The sequence below is a fragment of the Dipodomys spectabilis genome, unplaced genomic scaffold, assembly GCF_019054845.1.
Source record: "Dipodomys spectabilis isolate Male_0828 unplaced genomic scaffold, ASM1905484v1 ptg000095l, whole genome shotgun sequence".
Classification (NCBI taxonomy): Eukaryota; Metazoa; Chordata; class Mammalia; order Rodentia; family Heteromyidae; genus Dipodomys; species Dipodomys spectabilis.
In genome coordinates, this window is record NW_024870772.1 from 30,146,499 (window position 1) to 30,162,736 (window position 16,238).

At 41.9% G+C, this 16,238-nt stretch overlaps 1 protein-coding gene across 2 annotated transcripts in view; it reads left to right on the plus strand.

The window, feature by feature from the left end:
- Window positions 1-15,348, plus strand: part of Wasf3 (WASP family member 3) — a 118,549-nt gene extending 103,201 nt beyond the window's left edge. The window contains exons 7-10 of one of the 2 annotated variants that reach the window (XM_042685819.1): window positions 3,095-3,270; window positions 7,750-8,016; window positions 9,841-10,208; window positions 12,279-15,348. In XM_042685819.1, coding sequence (XP_042541753.1) covers window positions 3,095-3,270; window positions 7,750-8,016; window positions 9,841-10,208; window positions 12,279-12,436 — 969 coding nt within the window. In that variant the 3' untranslated portion in view covers window positions 12,437-15,348. Of the gene's footprint in view, window positions 1-3,094; window positions 3,271-6,743; window positions 6,911-7,749; window positions 8,017-9,840; window positions 10,209-12,278 lie in introns of both variants that reach the window. The other variant, XM_042685820.1, reaches the window with a different exon arrangement.
- The last annotated feature ends 890 nt before the right edge of the window (window positions 15,349-16,238 follow it).

The following is a 16,238-nucleotide window of genomic DNA, read 5'->3' on the forward strand; positions in this document are numbered from 1 at the left end:
ACTTCCTACTCATTCATTTATAAGAATTGCTTATTGAATGCCTTCTAAATGCTGGATAAGCAATGATAAAACATCAGGAGATTACAGTACAATAAGGAGTGCCTTTGGTAATCGTGTGACCCTTTGGATCTTAGAAAGACAGATAGAGAAAGTTGGCCCTGTCAAATCAAATCTTCTTCATAGCAGAATATATAATGAGGACTTCAATTTCCAGGATGTCAGATACCCACGTCATGTTCAGTTTGCAGTTGACAGACCTGAAGGAAAAAATCAGAGAATTTGTCAGGCACTGTGGCTCACGCTTATAATCCTAGCTACTCAGGAAGCTGAGATCTAAGATTGTGGTTCGAAGCCAGCCCAAACAGGAAAGTCTGTGAGACTCTTATCTCCAATTAACCCCTAGAAAACTGTAAGTGGAGCTGTGGGTCACCTCCCAGGCCCTGAGTTCAAGCACCACAACCGACCAAAAAAAAAAAATTAGAGAATCTGGGGATAAGAAATACCCTGTTTCTGAACTTTGACTATGAAGCTTTTAAGTATGTAGTTACACTGTTGTTATTATGAAGGAAAAGTACAGATTGCTGTGGGTGAAATGATCTGGTGGGTAGCAGTATACCCCAGTGGAGGATCAAGGAAGCATGAGGAGGTGTCACACAGCAGGTCCAAGGGTTGACAGCCAAGAAGAGTGAGGTGTGCACAAGGTAAGCTATGTTTTAGTCAAGAGCCTTACAGTTGAAATGCAGAGGAGCAGGCTAGGGTAGGAAGCAATGTGGCACGTTTTAGGGATTTGATATAGGCCAGTGTAGCTGGAGTGTAGACTCACTATTGTTAATATTTTGTGATGATTAGCTCATATGTGTATGTGTATTTGTTTGCCTTGATATACATGTCACACACACTTAAGCCCTGAGTATGTCAGTGTGCATCTCTTAAAAAGCAATAGTAATACATTGGTTTTAATTAAGATGCATATTGCAATCACATTTAAAGTCTCTTCCCTAAAAAAAAAATAAATAAATAAAGTCTCTTCCCTGTGTTTGGGTTTTATAAAAGCAATATATGCTAGTTATAACATAGTCAGGTACGTACCTCTGCAGGAAATAAAGGCATGCCTCTTCCTGGAAGAACCTAGTCACTCTGTTTGGGACATTTTTTTTCAAACTTTTAAACATGTGTACATACACATATACACATTTAACCAATATTTTAATACATAAAATTGTGCTACACCTGATTTATATACACAGAGACATTATTAAAAATGTATGATAGTTCTAAGAATTGGATAGTCCTCTAAAATATAAATACTTCATAAATTATTTACCCATTACTGTTTTAGAGCTATAGGTTGGTTCTAAGTTGCTGCTTTTACAGTACTGCAGTGGCTATTCCTATACTTGTGCAGACATTCTATAGGGTTAATTTCTATAAGCCAAATGGCTATGAATAGCATGTTTTGAAATATGCTATCATATTCCAGCTAACCTTTAAAAGACTGAAGAATTAATTCATACTCCTAACAGGTCTTCCCCAGCCCCAAATATGCTTATTTTGTTTGATAAATGCTCCATCTCATCTGCATGAAAATTTACATCCTTCTTAGCTGTTTCTGTATCTTCCATGAATTTCATGTCCATGTTCTTTGCAGGTCCAATTCTAAAACCTCCAAATACCCCAGAAAACAATCTAGTCCTTCTTTATTTCATCTGTAAGCCATCTGGGTCTCCTCACCTCAGCCTCCTTAGAAGCTTTATAACTGGTGTCTGTCTTCTTTTCATCCTTTCTCCAGAGCCTAGAAGGTCTTTTCTAATGCCCCTTCTTATCACTTGCTACCTACTTATTGCTCAATGGTTTCTCATTGTTCATGGAATAAAGAACAACAGTTTTAGCATGGCCTTAAAGGGCTGGCCTATCTCTCAGATCTTAGACCATTTGCCCCCACTTTCCCACTGGCCTTCTTTCATTCCCCCTAAATCAATGCTACCCTTCTTGTCAGAGCCATGGCACCTTCTATCTCTTCTTTATGCAGTGACCCACATTCTCCACAGAATTAATACCTACCCAGGGTACAAATCTGGTCTCTTCAGTTACTGTAGGATGCCTTCTGGACTAGATAGTGTTATATTTTAAATATGTAAATACCTATATACAAACCTATCAAAATACAATGTTTATGTGCAATATTTTTATGTATGAAACTATAAAAATACCTTAAAATCCATTTTGCCACACTTTTTACCACACACTTGTTTGTGTCATCTTATGTACATCCCCTGCTGGACCATAAGCCTCTTGAGAGCAGAAAACCCTGCCCTGGAGAAGCTCATGTTTGAGCATGGTGACAGTTTAATGATTTAGCCAACATTGATTGAATATGTGCTGTTTATAAAATAGCATATTAAAGTTTGTAAGAGCAGAGAGTAGGAGGCAAAGCACATCGTTTTCATCCTTAAAGATCTGAAATTCTTAGAAGGAGAGCAGGAAGACCATAGAGTTGTACATAGAAATCTGTGCTCACCTCTAAAGAAACACTAGGGTAGAGTCTCAGAACATATTACATTTTGACTGGCTAACAGGGCTGGAGCAAGAATAGACCTATGTATGGGCAGGTAAGTTTCCTCATTTTATTTTGTGTTTAGCTAGTTTGATAGTTTAAATATTCTGTCATAATCCTAGAAAGGAAATAGAACATTTTAAATGGTTTTCTTGGAAAGGTGATTATATGCTAACAAATCAGGAACAATTAAGTAGTTGTACGACACGATTTCTATGAATGACAGAGCCTGGTGTTTTGTATATGTAATATAGACGTGAAAGATTCAGGCTCCAAGCCTGAACTAGCCAAATGATAGTTCTCTACCAAAAATGATGGTAAGCAACTCTCAAAGTGGCAGCACAGTAGCTTTTTGTTTGTTTAAAGACCAAAGTCTCTTTACTTCTTATAGGGTAAGGAGTTACCACGTTAGAATTTTCTTAACTGTGGATTAATTGTGTGTGCATCAGGCTAATTTTTTGCTCATTGTAACTGCATTTAACCAGCTGTTTTCCTCTCCCTTCTGTCTTGGCATGCTTGCTTTCTTTTCCTGGACCTCAGGAGCAAAAGCGTATAGATGGCACCACCCGAGAGGTGAAAAAGGTTAGAAAAGCCAGGAACAGGCGTCAGGAGTGGAACATGATGGCGTATGACAAAGAGCTTAGACCCGACAACAGGTTGTCTCAGAGTGTGCACCACGGAGCATCTTCCGAGGGATCCCTGTCCCCAGATACTAGGTGTGTGTGTGTGTGTGTGTGTGTGTGTGTGTGTGTGTGTGTGTGTGTGTCCCCGTCCCCGTGTCCGTGTCCGTCCATCCGTCCGTCCATTCTATTCCCCTCCTGCATGCGTGGGCCACTGTGTACTGCCTGCATTTATCTTAAATTGGTATGCCACCAGTAGTTTTGGGATGTATGCATTCCACAATATGTTTCAAAACTTTCCTTAAAAATCACTTATAGCTATATACTTACTCTGAAATAATACTTTAAGTCTGTTATTTTCAGTTGGGTTGTTTTACGACTTTTAAAGCTCTGATTTAAGTGTGCTATTCAGTTAATCTAGAAGTGGTTTTTTTAACTTTGGTTCTGAATTTGGACTAATGCAAATAACTTCAACTTTAATAATCATTTAATCCCTTATTTTTAGCTTGGAGGTTTGCATTTCTTTTGCTACTTGTTATCTAAAAATGATTGGTGGTGATGATTGCTATGACTTAGGAAGACTGCACTGTTCTTTTTGATAATCCTTTAGAAAAAGTGATTAACAAAACAGAAATTGATGTCTCATGCAGACAACTAACCTGATTCTAATTTCAGAAGAATTCTAGCAGAGTCTACTTCAGAATTTTGTTAGCCTTTAAGTCAGGGGCTGGTGGCTTTCTAAAACCTAGATATTTGAGCTGCTGAGATCAGGAGGATCACAGTTCCAGGCTAGACTTGGCATACTCAGATCATTATTTTCTCCTCCCATAGCTGAACAAGGTGGCATGTGCCTGTCATTCTCTCTGTGTGAGAGGCTGAGATCAGGTGAATAATGATTCCAGGACGGACCAGGCAGAAAAGTCTCGGAGTCTTTGGGCATGGTAATGGATATCTGACATCCTAGCTATGGTGGAAACTAAAAATAACTATAAAACTATAAAATGGATAGTGATGTAGTTGCACACTTGGACACAAAGACCCTGTGCAAGAAAAGACTGGAGGCATGGCTAAGTAGTAGAATGCTTCTCTAACAGACATAGAGCCTTGATTTCAAACCATAGTCTTCATCCCCCCCACCAAATAAACAAAAAAAAGAGAGAAAGGTTAGCCCTTTGAAGTAAACAATGTAGTTACTAGGTCACATTGTCATAAAAGGGATTCATTGGATGACAAGAACTCACTAGTCAATTTTAACTTTTGGTTTAATTTCCTGCTTCTGAATTCATAAAGTTGAAGTCCTCTATTTGCATAAGCTTCAAAGTCTTCAGCATTTAATAGAAAATTCTTATATGATTAAGAATCTTTCATATTTTTGAAAGATTCAACAGTCTCTGGACCTTGTATTTTATCTCTGCATTTTTTGGTCTTTTTTTTCTCCTCCTCTGTAATGTCAGCAGTTAGTGTTTCTGGCTTGTACCGAGATGCAAGGTAGGTGCTTGCTAGGAGACACATCTGGTCTCTCAGTATTTCCATCTTAGTGGGCTTGTCAGCCATCTTCAGAATTTCAGACAAGTTCTATATAATGTTTCTATGAAGTTGTTTCCTGATGCATATGGAGAACTGTTGGAGCCTTGCCTGAGCTCTAGCCTCCCATTGGAATTGTATTGTCAGTTTCTTTCTTTGCAGGAATTGGGAACAGTGATCCACCTCTCCTGAGTCTCTGGGTGGGGAGGGATATGTGAACTGGATCGTTCTCACTGATGTCAATTTGCTTATAAGTTTTCACAAATAGGTCATGAGTCCTTTGGCTTAAAGATCCACTTGACAACTTTTGATCCCTCACTTGACTCATTGGTGCTTATCCTAGCATCTGAAATTAGATTGTTCCATGTTGGAACAGTAAAATTAACAATCATTTGAATTAGATAATATTTTGTTTCCATATTTATGTTGTCTATATATATATAAACAATTCTCTTATCTTCCAAAAAGTAAATCAAATTGTATGTTTTATTTCTTCAGCACTTCCATTTGTCTGCTACTATTGTCCATGGCCTCTTTAACCATTTGCATGCATTATTTACTGACGGATAAACAGATTATAGTTCATCATTGTACTTGGATTATAACCCTAAACTTAATTTAGAAACTTTAATTTTTATTTTATGCAACTTCTTCCTTTATACAAATAGAGCATAACTTACAATATCTGGCCAGAGAAACCATTATTTACCTTTTAATGTATCTCTTTTTTGTACATGTTTTTGTTTTACAAAATTGGAATCCTGCCATGTATTTTTCTAATATTTCATGTTCAAAGTCTTATTTAGAAACATGGTTCTTTTAATGGTTGTATCCTCTCATCTGTGTGTATTGAAGATACTGAGGGAAAATTAATACCAAGTTTCATGGCATGTATATAAAATACTCATCAGTAGTATATTTTAAATCCACATCAACTAATGTTATATTTTTGCCCTCTCTCTACAGAATGCTAGGCATGTCTTGTTTCTAAACCTGAAGGCCATCTCCCAGCTAACCAGTTCTCTTTCAGGAAACCCAAGAAGTGTCACACCTCCATTGTTTCACAAGCCTTTGTTTTATCTCATCCAAATCTGGATCCTAATAACATCACTCTGACTTTGTGGTCCTGTTGACTCCCAAATCCTGGGAGTTTTATGACATTCTCCCACTGAGTCTCCACTGCTGGACCAACTTTGTGATCTGTTTCAGTGTCATCTCCACACACTGGTTCTCTTTGCTGCCACAGATGGCCACTGATTATCATGGAGCTTCGAGACCACTCCACTAGCCTTCATGTTGCAATGGTGGCTCATGGTTGACTTCCAGAAGCCCAGCAGGTGCCCTGCTCCTGCCTGTGGGCAGCCCCTGTGGTCTCTAGTTCCCTCTGCTTTTCCCACTCCATCCTCCTGGTTCTCCCCTTTTACCAAAGTCCTGCCCTAGAGAAATTATCTGCTCTTACTTATCCTTCAAACATATGGTTCCTCTACCTTTACCTCCACATCTATCTGGTGAGCCCCTTTGTCTTGGCTTCTCTGGAACCTATGTCAAGGGGCAGTTTTACATAGGTAGCTCTCACTTAGACCACAATACCTGTCCTGTGTTGCCAGGCACTTCATCCACAGCACTCCACATGGTGCCAGGTGCCTGTTTCCTTCAGAGAGGGCCACACGGTCACTGGCATAGTTAACTCAGGTAGAAGCAAGCACATGTCCTCAGCAATCCCAGATATCTAGGCTATCTGTATTTTATGTTTTTGAACTGTACCAAATCTAAATACAGGTCAGACTCTTCTCCATTAAAATATTTTTAGAATCACTCACTAGCAATTGGCAGAGTTAAGACAATCCTCACAAACACACCATAATCTAGAATTCATACTCCAATTAGGGAAGGAAAAAGAGGATGAACAGGCTGTTCTGATTTAGCTTTTCTGTGCAGTGCTCCACTGTGGGAAACTGATGTCTGAAATCCCAGTGGTGGAAGTTCGGTGTGTATCTTCTCTGCTCCCTCCATACCCCCAATATGTGTTTGCCTGTTTCCTTCAGAGAGAGAAACACAAGCTGAATCCTAACAGGAGCCAGCAAGTACATGTGAGAAAAGTCAGAACAAGAAAAGAAGAGTGGGAGAGAAGGAAAATGGGCATTGAATTTATGAGTGACCCAAAGAAACTGGAGCGGGCAGGGGGCGTGAAAGAGGACAGGATGTCCAGAGGGTTTGTCCTTTTGCTTTCTTTGGATTCCCAGCCCCAAGCTACTCGTACTGCTTGAGCATTGTGAGAGGTTGTGTGGTTCCCCTACTGACATGTGTCCTGTAACCTGGGTGGGAGGGAGCGCGTGCCTCTTACTAACACCTGGCTGCACAGTGCCCCATGTTCTTGGTCTCCTCCTGGGCTGAGCTAGCCACCAGCACTCATCGTCTTCCTGAACTCTGCTCACTAACATGAGGTTTCCATTCCTTTCAGAGTTTCATACTTGTCTGTATGTTCAAAATTCCAAGAAGCTTTCCATAGCTCATGACACTGCTTCTTTCTCTCTGGGTTAAATACATTCCTTCTGTTGAAGAAAAACACAATTTACCCTTACATTCTGGATTTCTCTTGCCGTTCTTACTGTTAATATTTATCCTGTTCCCCTGCCATTTTGTAGTTTCTAATTAGATGCTGTCAATTTCATTGCCATTGAAATCCTGTCTTGTCTGAGGGGCTGTTTCTAAATGAAATGGGATTTGCCTCGTAGCCTTGTCTCTTAGAAAAGAAGTACGTGAAGTGCTGTGAAAATGAGGCTCTGCTGGTTCCTGCTTGCATCTGTCTTGACTTATTCACTTCAAAGCTGTGATTCTAAATCCACGTAACACTGGGGCTTGCTACTAAAATAGTAATTATGTTGCTGCTGAGAAGCTCTCATGGGGCTAGATCTAGCTGATCATAAAGGATATAAATGTGTGATTCTTGTGCACTGGCGATGTGACAGCTTATAAAGATGCTTCTGCCTGTAAGGGACACTTTTTAAAACCTAATGTAAATTCCGCCCATTGCCTTGTCTCCAACATCAGGTCCCACACCTCAGATGTTACAGATTACTCTTATCCAGCGACACCGAACCACTCTCTGCACCCGCAGCCCGTGACCCCTTCATATGCAGCCGGCGAGGCCCCACCCCATGGGGCTCCAAACCAGGCCTCTGAACATGAGTACCGGCCCCCGTCAGCCTCAGCCAGGCACATGGCTCTCAACAGACCTCAGCAGCCACCACCTCCACCTCCTCCCCAGGCTTCAGAGGGGTCCCAGGCCTCTGCACCAATGGCTCCAGCAGATTATGGGTAAATTATTGATATTCCTGGTCACGGCTTGTTCTTATGTTTGAATCTTACTCTAGGTGGTAGAATTTTATCATTGATATTTTAGAAGCCAGAACCCAAGAATGGTTTGGATCAGCTAGGACTGGTGGCACACACACCTGTAATGCTAACACTTGAGAAGGGGAGAAGGAGGATGGCAAGTTAGAGTCCAGCCTGGGATAACCACATAGTGAGACCCTGCCTCAAGATAACAAAAGAATGGTTGTCTCAGTACTGGTGCCTCTTGCCTGTAATCCTAAGTACTCAGCAGACTGAGATCTAGAAGACTTCAGAAAAAATTAAGAGACTCCCATATTCAAAACAATAAGCAAAAATCTAGGTTGGAGGCATGGCTCAAGTAGTAGGGTACCCCAGCCATGAGCAAGCAAGTAGAACAATAACGAGGCCCTGAGTTCAAAGCCCCTTATTGGCAACTAATGGTTGGACATAGACACTTACTAATGTTACAGTACCGAGGGTTGATCCAGGGCTTCACTTAAGCCATGCCCTCAGCCCTTTTGTTTGCATTTTGTTTTTGAGAGAGGGCCTCCTAATTTTGCCTGGGCTGGCCTTAAATTCATAATCATTCTGCCTCATTTCCCAAATAGATGGGTGGTTGGTACCACCACACCCAGCTTGACTGTTTCTTATTTCAGCTATATGTCAGGTTTGAAGTGTTCATGGGTATGCTCTTTCCACACATACTCCCATGGGTTTGGATGGATCTTTAAGCCAAGATGTTCATAAAGGAACAAAATGCTGATTTGTGAACCTGTCCAAGCCCTCCAGTTTGTCTGTGTATCCTGGGTGGACCACAGAAAATGCTTGTCAAGGAAGCCTGGAGTGATCTTCACACTTTCTCCTTTCTTGACCTCTGGGCATTTAGATTGTTCTGTCTTTAGGCTGTCATGTTTTCTGTTGAGGGTAGAAGTATCCCATCTCCTATAATAGGTCTTCCTGTTCACAGGAGCTCCTGTCAGTATTTGAGCATCCACCTTTATTTTGATGAGTGCCTTTAGCTCTTTTTTTGTTGTTTTTTTACTTTACCCTAATCTTTAACCGAGCATTCAGAGTGATCCACCAGAAAAATTGAATATATGTTTCAGACAGCGTTTACTTTCTACTCCAGAAATCTGGTGTCACTTTCTTAAAGCTATGTCCAGAGCCCTGAGAGGTGACACCACACAGTCCGGGTATGTCTTATCTTTGTTGGGTCTTTGCTGAGCTATGATCCTGGGGTGAGGCACAGTCCAAGGCTGCTGGGTCAGGCACAGAGAGACTCTGTGCTCAGTTGGCCTGGAAACCTGTTGTCTAAATAGAATAGCACCAGTTTCTCAGCTGTGCAACTTTGCAAAGCATTTTAGCACTCTACTAGGTGTATATCCTGGACCTGGGAAGTACCATGGGGCCAGGCTAGAGAATGAAGAATTCCCCTAGTCTGCAGGGCCTCAGAGCCCTCATGAGACAAGATTGTGAGCCACATGCCTCTGAGAAGCCCAGGATGAAGGAGTATTGCTGTGTTCTGACTTCAGCAGCCAGCTACATTACCCTAGTAGTCCCCAGATTCCAAGCCGTCCACTTTCTAAACACTTCAAAGGGTCTTGCATTACATCTGGATGATGAATAATGTAGAACTGGGGAACAAACTGAACTCAAGAGTTGTAGAACTGTGAAAACAACTGACCTGTATGTATCCAGCTGGCAGTGTTGTGTCTCGGGGAGCTTCTCTGTTAAGCATAGTAGAACTTGGGGGACATGACCCTCTTTGGTTATTTGGGTGACTTTTGTCTTTCATCTGTTCATTAGGATGCTCCCAGCACAGATAATCGAATACTACACCCCTTCAGGACCACCACCTCCTCCCCCTCCACCCATGATTCCCTCAGCACAAACCGCCTTCGTCAGCCCTCTTCAGATGCCCACACAGCCCCCCTTCCCCACATCAGCTGGCTCCACATACTCGGCTCCCCCTCACCCATCTTCTGCTGGGCTCCTGGCCACAGCGCCGCCGCCTCCAGGCCCACCACCTCCACCGCCAGGCCCTCCTGGCCCAGGCTCTTCTCTTTCATCCTCTCCAATGCATGGGCCTCCTGTGGCTGAGGGAAAGCGTCCGGAACCTGCACAGCCGCCCATCAATGATGCTAGAAGTGACCTCCTTGCTGCCATTCGGATGGGTAAGTGGACACCAAAGACCACCACCTTTTCTTTAGGAAAAGATTTCTTTCTTTCTTTCTTTCTTTCTTTCTTTCTTTCTTTCTTTCTTTCTTTCTTTCTTTCTTTCTTTCTTTCTTTCTTTCTTTCTTTCTTTCTTTCTTTTCTTTCTTTCTTTTCTTTCCTTTCCTGCCTTCCTGCCTGCCTTCCTTCCTTCCTGTCTGTCTGTCTGTCTGTCTGTCTTTCCTTCCTTCTTTCTTTCTTTCTTTCTTTCTTTCTTTCTTTCTTTCTTTCTTTCTTGCTTTCTTTCTTTCTTGCTTTCTTGCTTTCTTTCTTTCTTGCTTTCTTTCTTTTTCTTTCTTTCTTTGTTGTGGGGCTTGAACTCTGGGCCTGGGCACTGTCCCTCAGCTCTTCAGCTCAAGGCAAGCACTCTACCACTTAAGCCACAGTGCCACTTTCAGGAAAAGGTTTCTTTAGCTCTCCAACTAGCTACAGTATCGGTACCTTCAGATGATGCCTATCTATATTACATTACCCCCAAAAAAACAAAAAAACAATCAAATTTGATTGTTTTTTTGTTTTTTGGGGTTTTTTTTTGGGGGGGGGAGAGTATTAAAGGAGTTCTTTTCCAGGTATCAGAAAAACATATTATGATAAAGAATTAAGAATTCAGGGCTGGAGGAGTGGATCGAGCAGTGAATCACGTGCTTAGTAGAAAAAAACAAAGTAGAAGAAACCCTAGAGGGAGGGAGGAAGAGAGGAGGGAGGGAGGGGAGAAAAGAGAAGAGAAGAGAATAAAAATTGAGAATTCAGGAAAGCTTTGCTTGACTGGAACCAGAAACTAGATAACAGGTGTGACCAGTTAATGCATCCTACTTCAAGAGCACAAGTGTAAATGAAAGAAAGACATTTGAGTTCTTATCAGTGGTTTTGTTTTTCAGAAATAAATCCGGGGTCTATCTGGGACTTGTTTATTTAGTATAATATGCTAAGCCAGTGATTTTCAGCTTCTCTTGTTCGGCAGCACGGTGGTTCATCTATTATGTGAAAGGCCTATCCCAATCCTCAGTCCTTGGAACAGAGAAATAAAGCATGTTTGGTAGAATGGCGGTGGAGAGCCTGCCCCAGAACCCCACAATGAAAGTGTATCCCACACTATTAACTCTTACTAGCCATAGCCTGGGTCATCAAGGGTCCCTTACAGGTGCAGAAATCTTCTCAGAGCTTCTCAGGTGGTCAGGAACAGCGCAGCCTCTTGATCAGTTTAGTTGTTTCATCTGGAAGTGACTTCAGAAGGTGCCTGGCTACAGCCCCGGACACCCATCCTCAGTGAGTCAGGTGCCTGTGGCATTACTGCTTAACCTCTACCTTCTGCCTGAGCACCTTGAGTAAGCCTCGGGGTGGGTGGTGGTACACACCCTTCTCCCAAGACCCCAGAGGCTCTGTGGGTCTTGAACATTATCGTTGTCTTAGAAGAAAAAGAACATGGTATGCCACATACTCTCCAATAGTTCGAGAAAACTGTCTCCACGTGCATGTCTGAGAAGGACTGGAGAATCTGGATATGTATGGTGTTCAAAATACATCTATACAGTAGTGTATGAGAATGCTTTCCTCTTATTCGTATAGCTAGTCTATAAATCTGAAATCATATCAAAAGAAAAAGTTAAAAAACGTAAATGATAAAATCTGATATTGGTTACTAAGCAGTTGAGTAGATGGTTGTATTTTACAGTGATTCTTGTCAGATTTCTCAGCAATAGCTGACAACTATTAGTTCAGGGACTGCTTCCAAGCCTGTGGGCTATGGCACTGCCCTGTTGCATATTGTATGCCATGTTCTTCTGTAAGTCACATGTCGCTTAGGCTTACAGAGCAACCATGTAGCCCATGGTGGCTAAGAACTTCAGAGGTGTGCTTATGCATTGTGCTTATAACTGACTTTCCTAAAATGTACTTTACACATTCTTTCTAAAATGTTATATCCTTTGGCTCAACAGAAAAGCCTAAGAATAAACAGTAGACCTGTTGTTTATTGTCTTATTTGGAGCCTGCCAGGGGATTTGATTCTCAAGCACATGTTGTGTCTCTAGGAATTCAGCTGAAGAAGGTACAGGAGCAGCGAGAGCAGGAGGCTAAGCGGGAGCCCGTTGGGAATGATGTAGCCACAATCCTATCCCGACGAATTGCTGTGGAGTACAGCGACTCTGACGACGACTCTGAATTCGACGAGAATGACTGGTCCGACTGAGCCATGTGGAGCGAGTGACAAGTGGACAGCCAGGATACTGTGTGTGGAAGTGTCCTGGGGGTTCACATGGTCTCTGCACCTAAATAGTGGTATTATAATCCTGTAGCTTAGCACCTTTTGTATTAACAGTGTGATATTGCTTCTGCACATCCACAACTTCTGGGTTTTTTAGTATTTACTGTGTAATATGTAAGTGCCACTAAGTATAGCACATCATGCTGCACATGAGGAAATACGCTGTACCTATTGTATTGTCCTGAAAACAGCATCCTGCTTCCCTCTTGGCCATGAGAGTACTTTATTTACTCTTACTGATCTTACTGATCACTGATCCTATGGGCTTGCTATGTGTTTGTGAAGCTGCCAGGTGTCAGGTCTTTGCAAGATTAATGACCATGTGTCATAGTGATGTCTTTTGACCAGTAAGTGATGATTGTTTTACCACTTATTTTTCTTTTTTACAAAGGAATTGAGAAGAAGTTGGTTCTACAGGGAAAGGTCTAACGAATCAGGGGAATCAAATGTTTCTACATGCAGTGTCTTGGCTTGGGAGCCTCTGCATGGATTTGTGCTCTGTTGAATAGTTTCATTGCCTTTGCACATGCTTGTCAAATATGAATTTAGAAAGGGCCCTTTATAGGCAAGGTTTCCTGTGGGCATTCACTTGGTCAATGCCTGATGGAAATTTTTGGTAGGAGGTTGCAGCAGCTCAGTAGCAATGCAAATGAGAACAAGATCTTTTCCCCTTTACAGGCCATTGGGATGACACAATGTTGGCCAATCCCGATGGCTTGGGCACTGGCCAGCCAGGACAGACATGAACCATCCCAGGGCTGCAGTGCCCAGCTGAGCTGCCATGTGTGCACCCCACCAGCTCCCAGTGCGAAGGACCTGCCTGCTTCATTTCCTGGGACCTGGATCCTAGGCGAGGCTGCCAGAGTTCTTGGCTCTTCAGTGCACAACAGAAAGAGCAGAGAGAAAGAACAATGTCAGTCTCTCTGCTTGCTCTGAACCTTAAAAGCTCAGGTTTGCGTGAAGGATTCTGATAGCCAGTCACTTTTCATGGTGCTATGGCCAGATTAGGAGCCAGCCCTGTGAACAGGGCCTTCTCCGGGTTCTAGAAGCACACAGATTTCTTCTGTCATATTGTTGTTGGCACATTCTATTTTAAAAAGTACCTCACAAGATGTGGCAGAGCACCCTGCTTTCTCCTCTTCCCACCCTGCTCCTCATCCTACATGATGATCCCAGCAGACCTGGCTAAGACAGCAGGGCCTGAGACAGACTGCCTTGTGATTCTGGATGAAGGACAGCTGCCTGTTGAGATAAATAAGTGCCCTAGGCATGGGTTATACATAGGACATCACAGATTCCCTGAGACTTCCTGAGGCATTCCTGCCTACTTGCAGCATCCAGATTCTAGGCGCAGTTCCTGAAGCAGAGTTGGGTGGCTTGATGGAGAATGTCAGCAGGATGGCGGATTCTAGGGACAGAGCGGCTATCCATGATGCATCCTGTGTCTCTGAGTGGCCAGCTGTCATCTTGAGGTTGCCTATCTTGGATCTTAATTTTAACACCTAAATTATTGACACTGAAAAAAAACCCTGCTGTGGCCATTTGTCTGAGTCCTCTTGTCTGTGCCCACTGCCTGAACCCTCAACTTGGAACCTGCCCAGGCTTAGCTAGCACTATACTTCTATAATTTTTTTTGACAATTAGTAGTTATGTAGGACCTTTCAATTTTTTTTCCCTCTAATTTCTCTTTTCTAATGTAGAGGCCTATTGTGTTGACTTTATTTTCAGGACTTTGACCATTTTTAGTCCAATTTTGTCTTCATTATAATTGCTGTTGTTATTTTTGTGTGCAGCATGCCCTGCACAATTCTAGAGCTCACATTTGGCAAAGCATCTTTGCTTTGTCTGGCCCTTCTTTTCTTAAGATGGAAGGAACACATTAAAGCTACTAGCCATGTCAGGATTTCTTCTATTTATACCTTATAATAAAATTAGTGGCATTTTACTCATAAATATTCATGAACCTAGTAATCATTAGTTGTCATTCCATAGTTTTCATCAAGTTATTTTAAATTTGGTTTTATGTCTAGGGAGAAGGCTTTGCCCCTGTTGTGTTCTAAAACCTTTAAAAGAATGGAAAATTACTATGATTCAAGTTAGATTATTTTTAGAGTATCTTTTTCAGCACATTTGGTTTCATCTGAAATTTCAATCCAGATTTTTTTGACGTTGCACAAAAAAGAACAAAGTGAAGTTTGAAGTTTTAGTTTTCATTTTCAAAAACTGTGTATCAAAATAAATGAAAATCATCTTAAGAGCAAGCATATTTGATTTTGGCTGATTTTACATAGTTATAAATTAAAAGATTGTTTTAAATTACCCTCAGTTGATTTGCTCTGAATGTATTTTAGCTGGATGCTTCCCGGCATGGACTCAGACAGGTGGAGGGTGGAAGCGTCTGGCCCACACGCGCTGCCTAGCATGGTGTGGCTGAGCAGAGGGCGGGTGGCATCATCTTTAGCCCCAAACCATGAGAATCAGGTACACTCCAGTTTTTATTTACTAAGAATGCTATTAGAAAATACATGTTTTCGTTTCCATAAATTTTTTATGAGCATCAAGTGACTAGGTTGTGAGAGTCTGGTAATATTTGCAACTGAGATACATGATGCATTTTTAATCTGTTGAAGACTAGTTGGGAATGTATCAGCCAAAGTAGCAAGTAATTTTTGTTTCATGAAGCAGAGTATCTGTCATCTTGCAGTATTATCAATGCAGTTGTAAATTGAATTTGAAGTGGTATTAAAAAAAACTGTCAAACGATTTTTATCTGTTTGTATATCTTACTATAGATTATGTACAAGTAACATCTAAATAAAATTACACTTTTAGCCCTACAAGGCTCTGATTATTTATGAGCATTGTGTATTTGACTCTTTTGGAGAAGTTGGGAGTTAATGTGGGGTTATTTTCAGTATTGGATAGCAGGAGATTCTGTCCTGATTTCTTCTTAAATTTCTGACTAATTTCTGTGCTACCCCAAGTTGAGATGACTTCTGTGTAGTTGGCAGAGCAGCTCTGGGAGCAGAACCCACATCCTGAGAGGATAAAAGCATGAACACAAGAGGGTCCTAGGCATAGTCTCCATAGAGAAACAATCCGTGTGTGTGTGTGTGTGTGTGCGCGCGCACGCACATATGTGTGAGCGTGCGTGTGCGTGCACACGTGCACGTGTCTACCAATACTCAGGCTTGAATACAGGGCCCTAGTGCTATCCCTGAGTTTCTGTGCTCAAGGCTAGCTAGCACTCTACCACTTGAACCATAGCTCCACTAATGACTTTTTGGAAGTTCATTGGGGATAAGAGTCTCACAGACTTTTCCTGCCCAGGTTGGCTTTGAACCAGGATCCTTAGATCTCAGCCTCCTGAGTATCTAAGATTACAGGCATGAGTCACTGACACCTAGCTTAAAACAGTCTTTTAATTGAGCATTTTTACCATAAGTTGGTGGCTCATACCTGTAATTCTAGCAGACTGAGCTCTAGAGGTTCGCGATTCAAAGCCAGCCTTGAGCAGACAGGATCATAAGACCCCATCCCCAAAATAACCAGCAAAAAGCCAGGCTGGAGATATGACTTAAGTGATAGAGTACCAAGCAAGAAAGCAAGCAAACTGAGCAAGTACATGGCTCTGAGTTCAGTACCACAGCAAGCAAGAAAGAGAGAGATTGGTAGGGGCGAGGGTGGGGGAAAGAAAGGAAAAAAAAAACCTCTAGGCCACACGTAA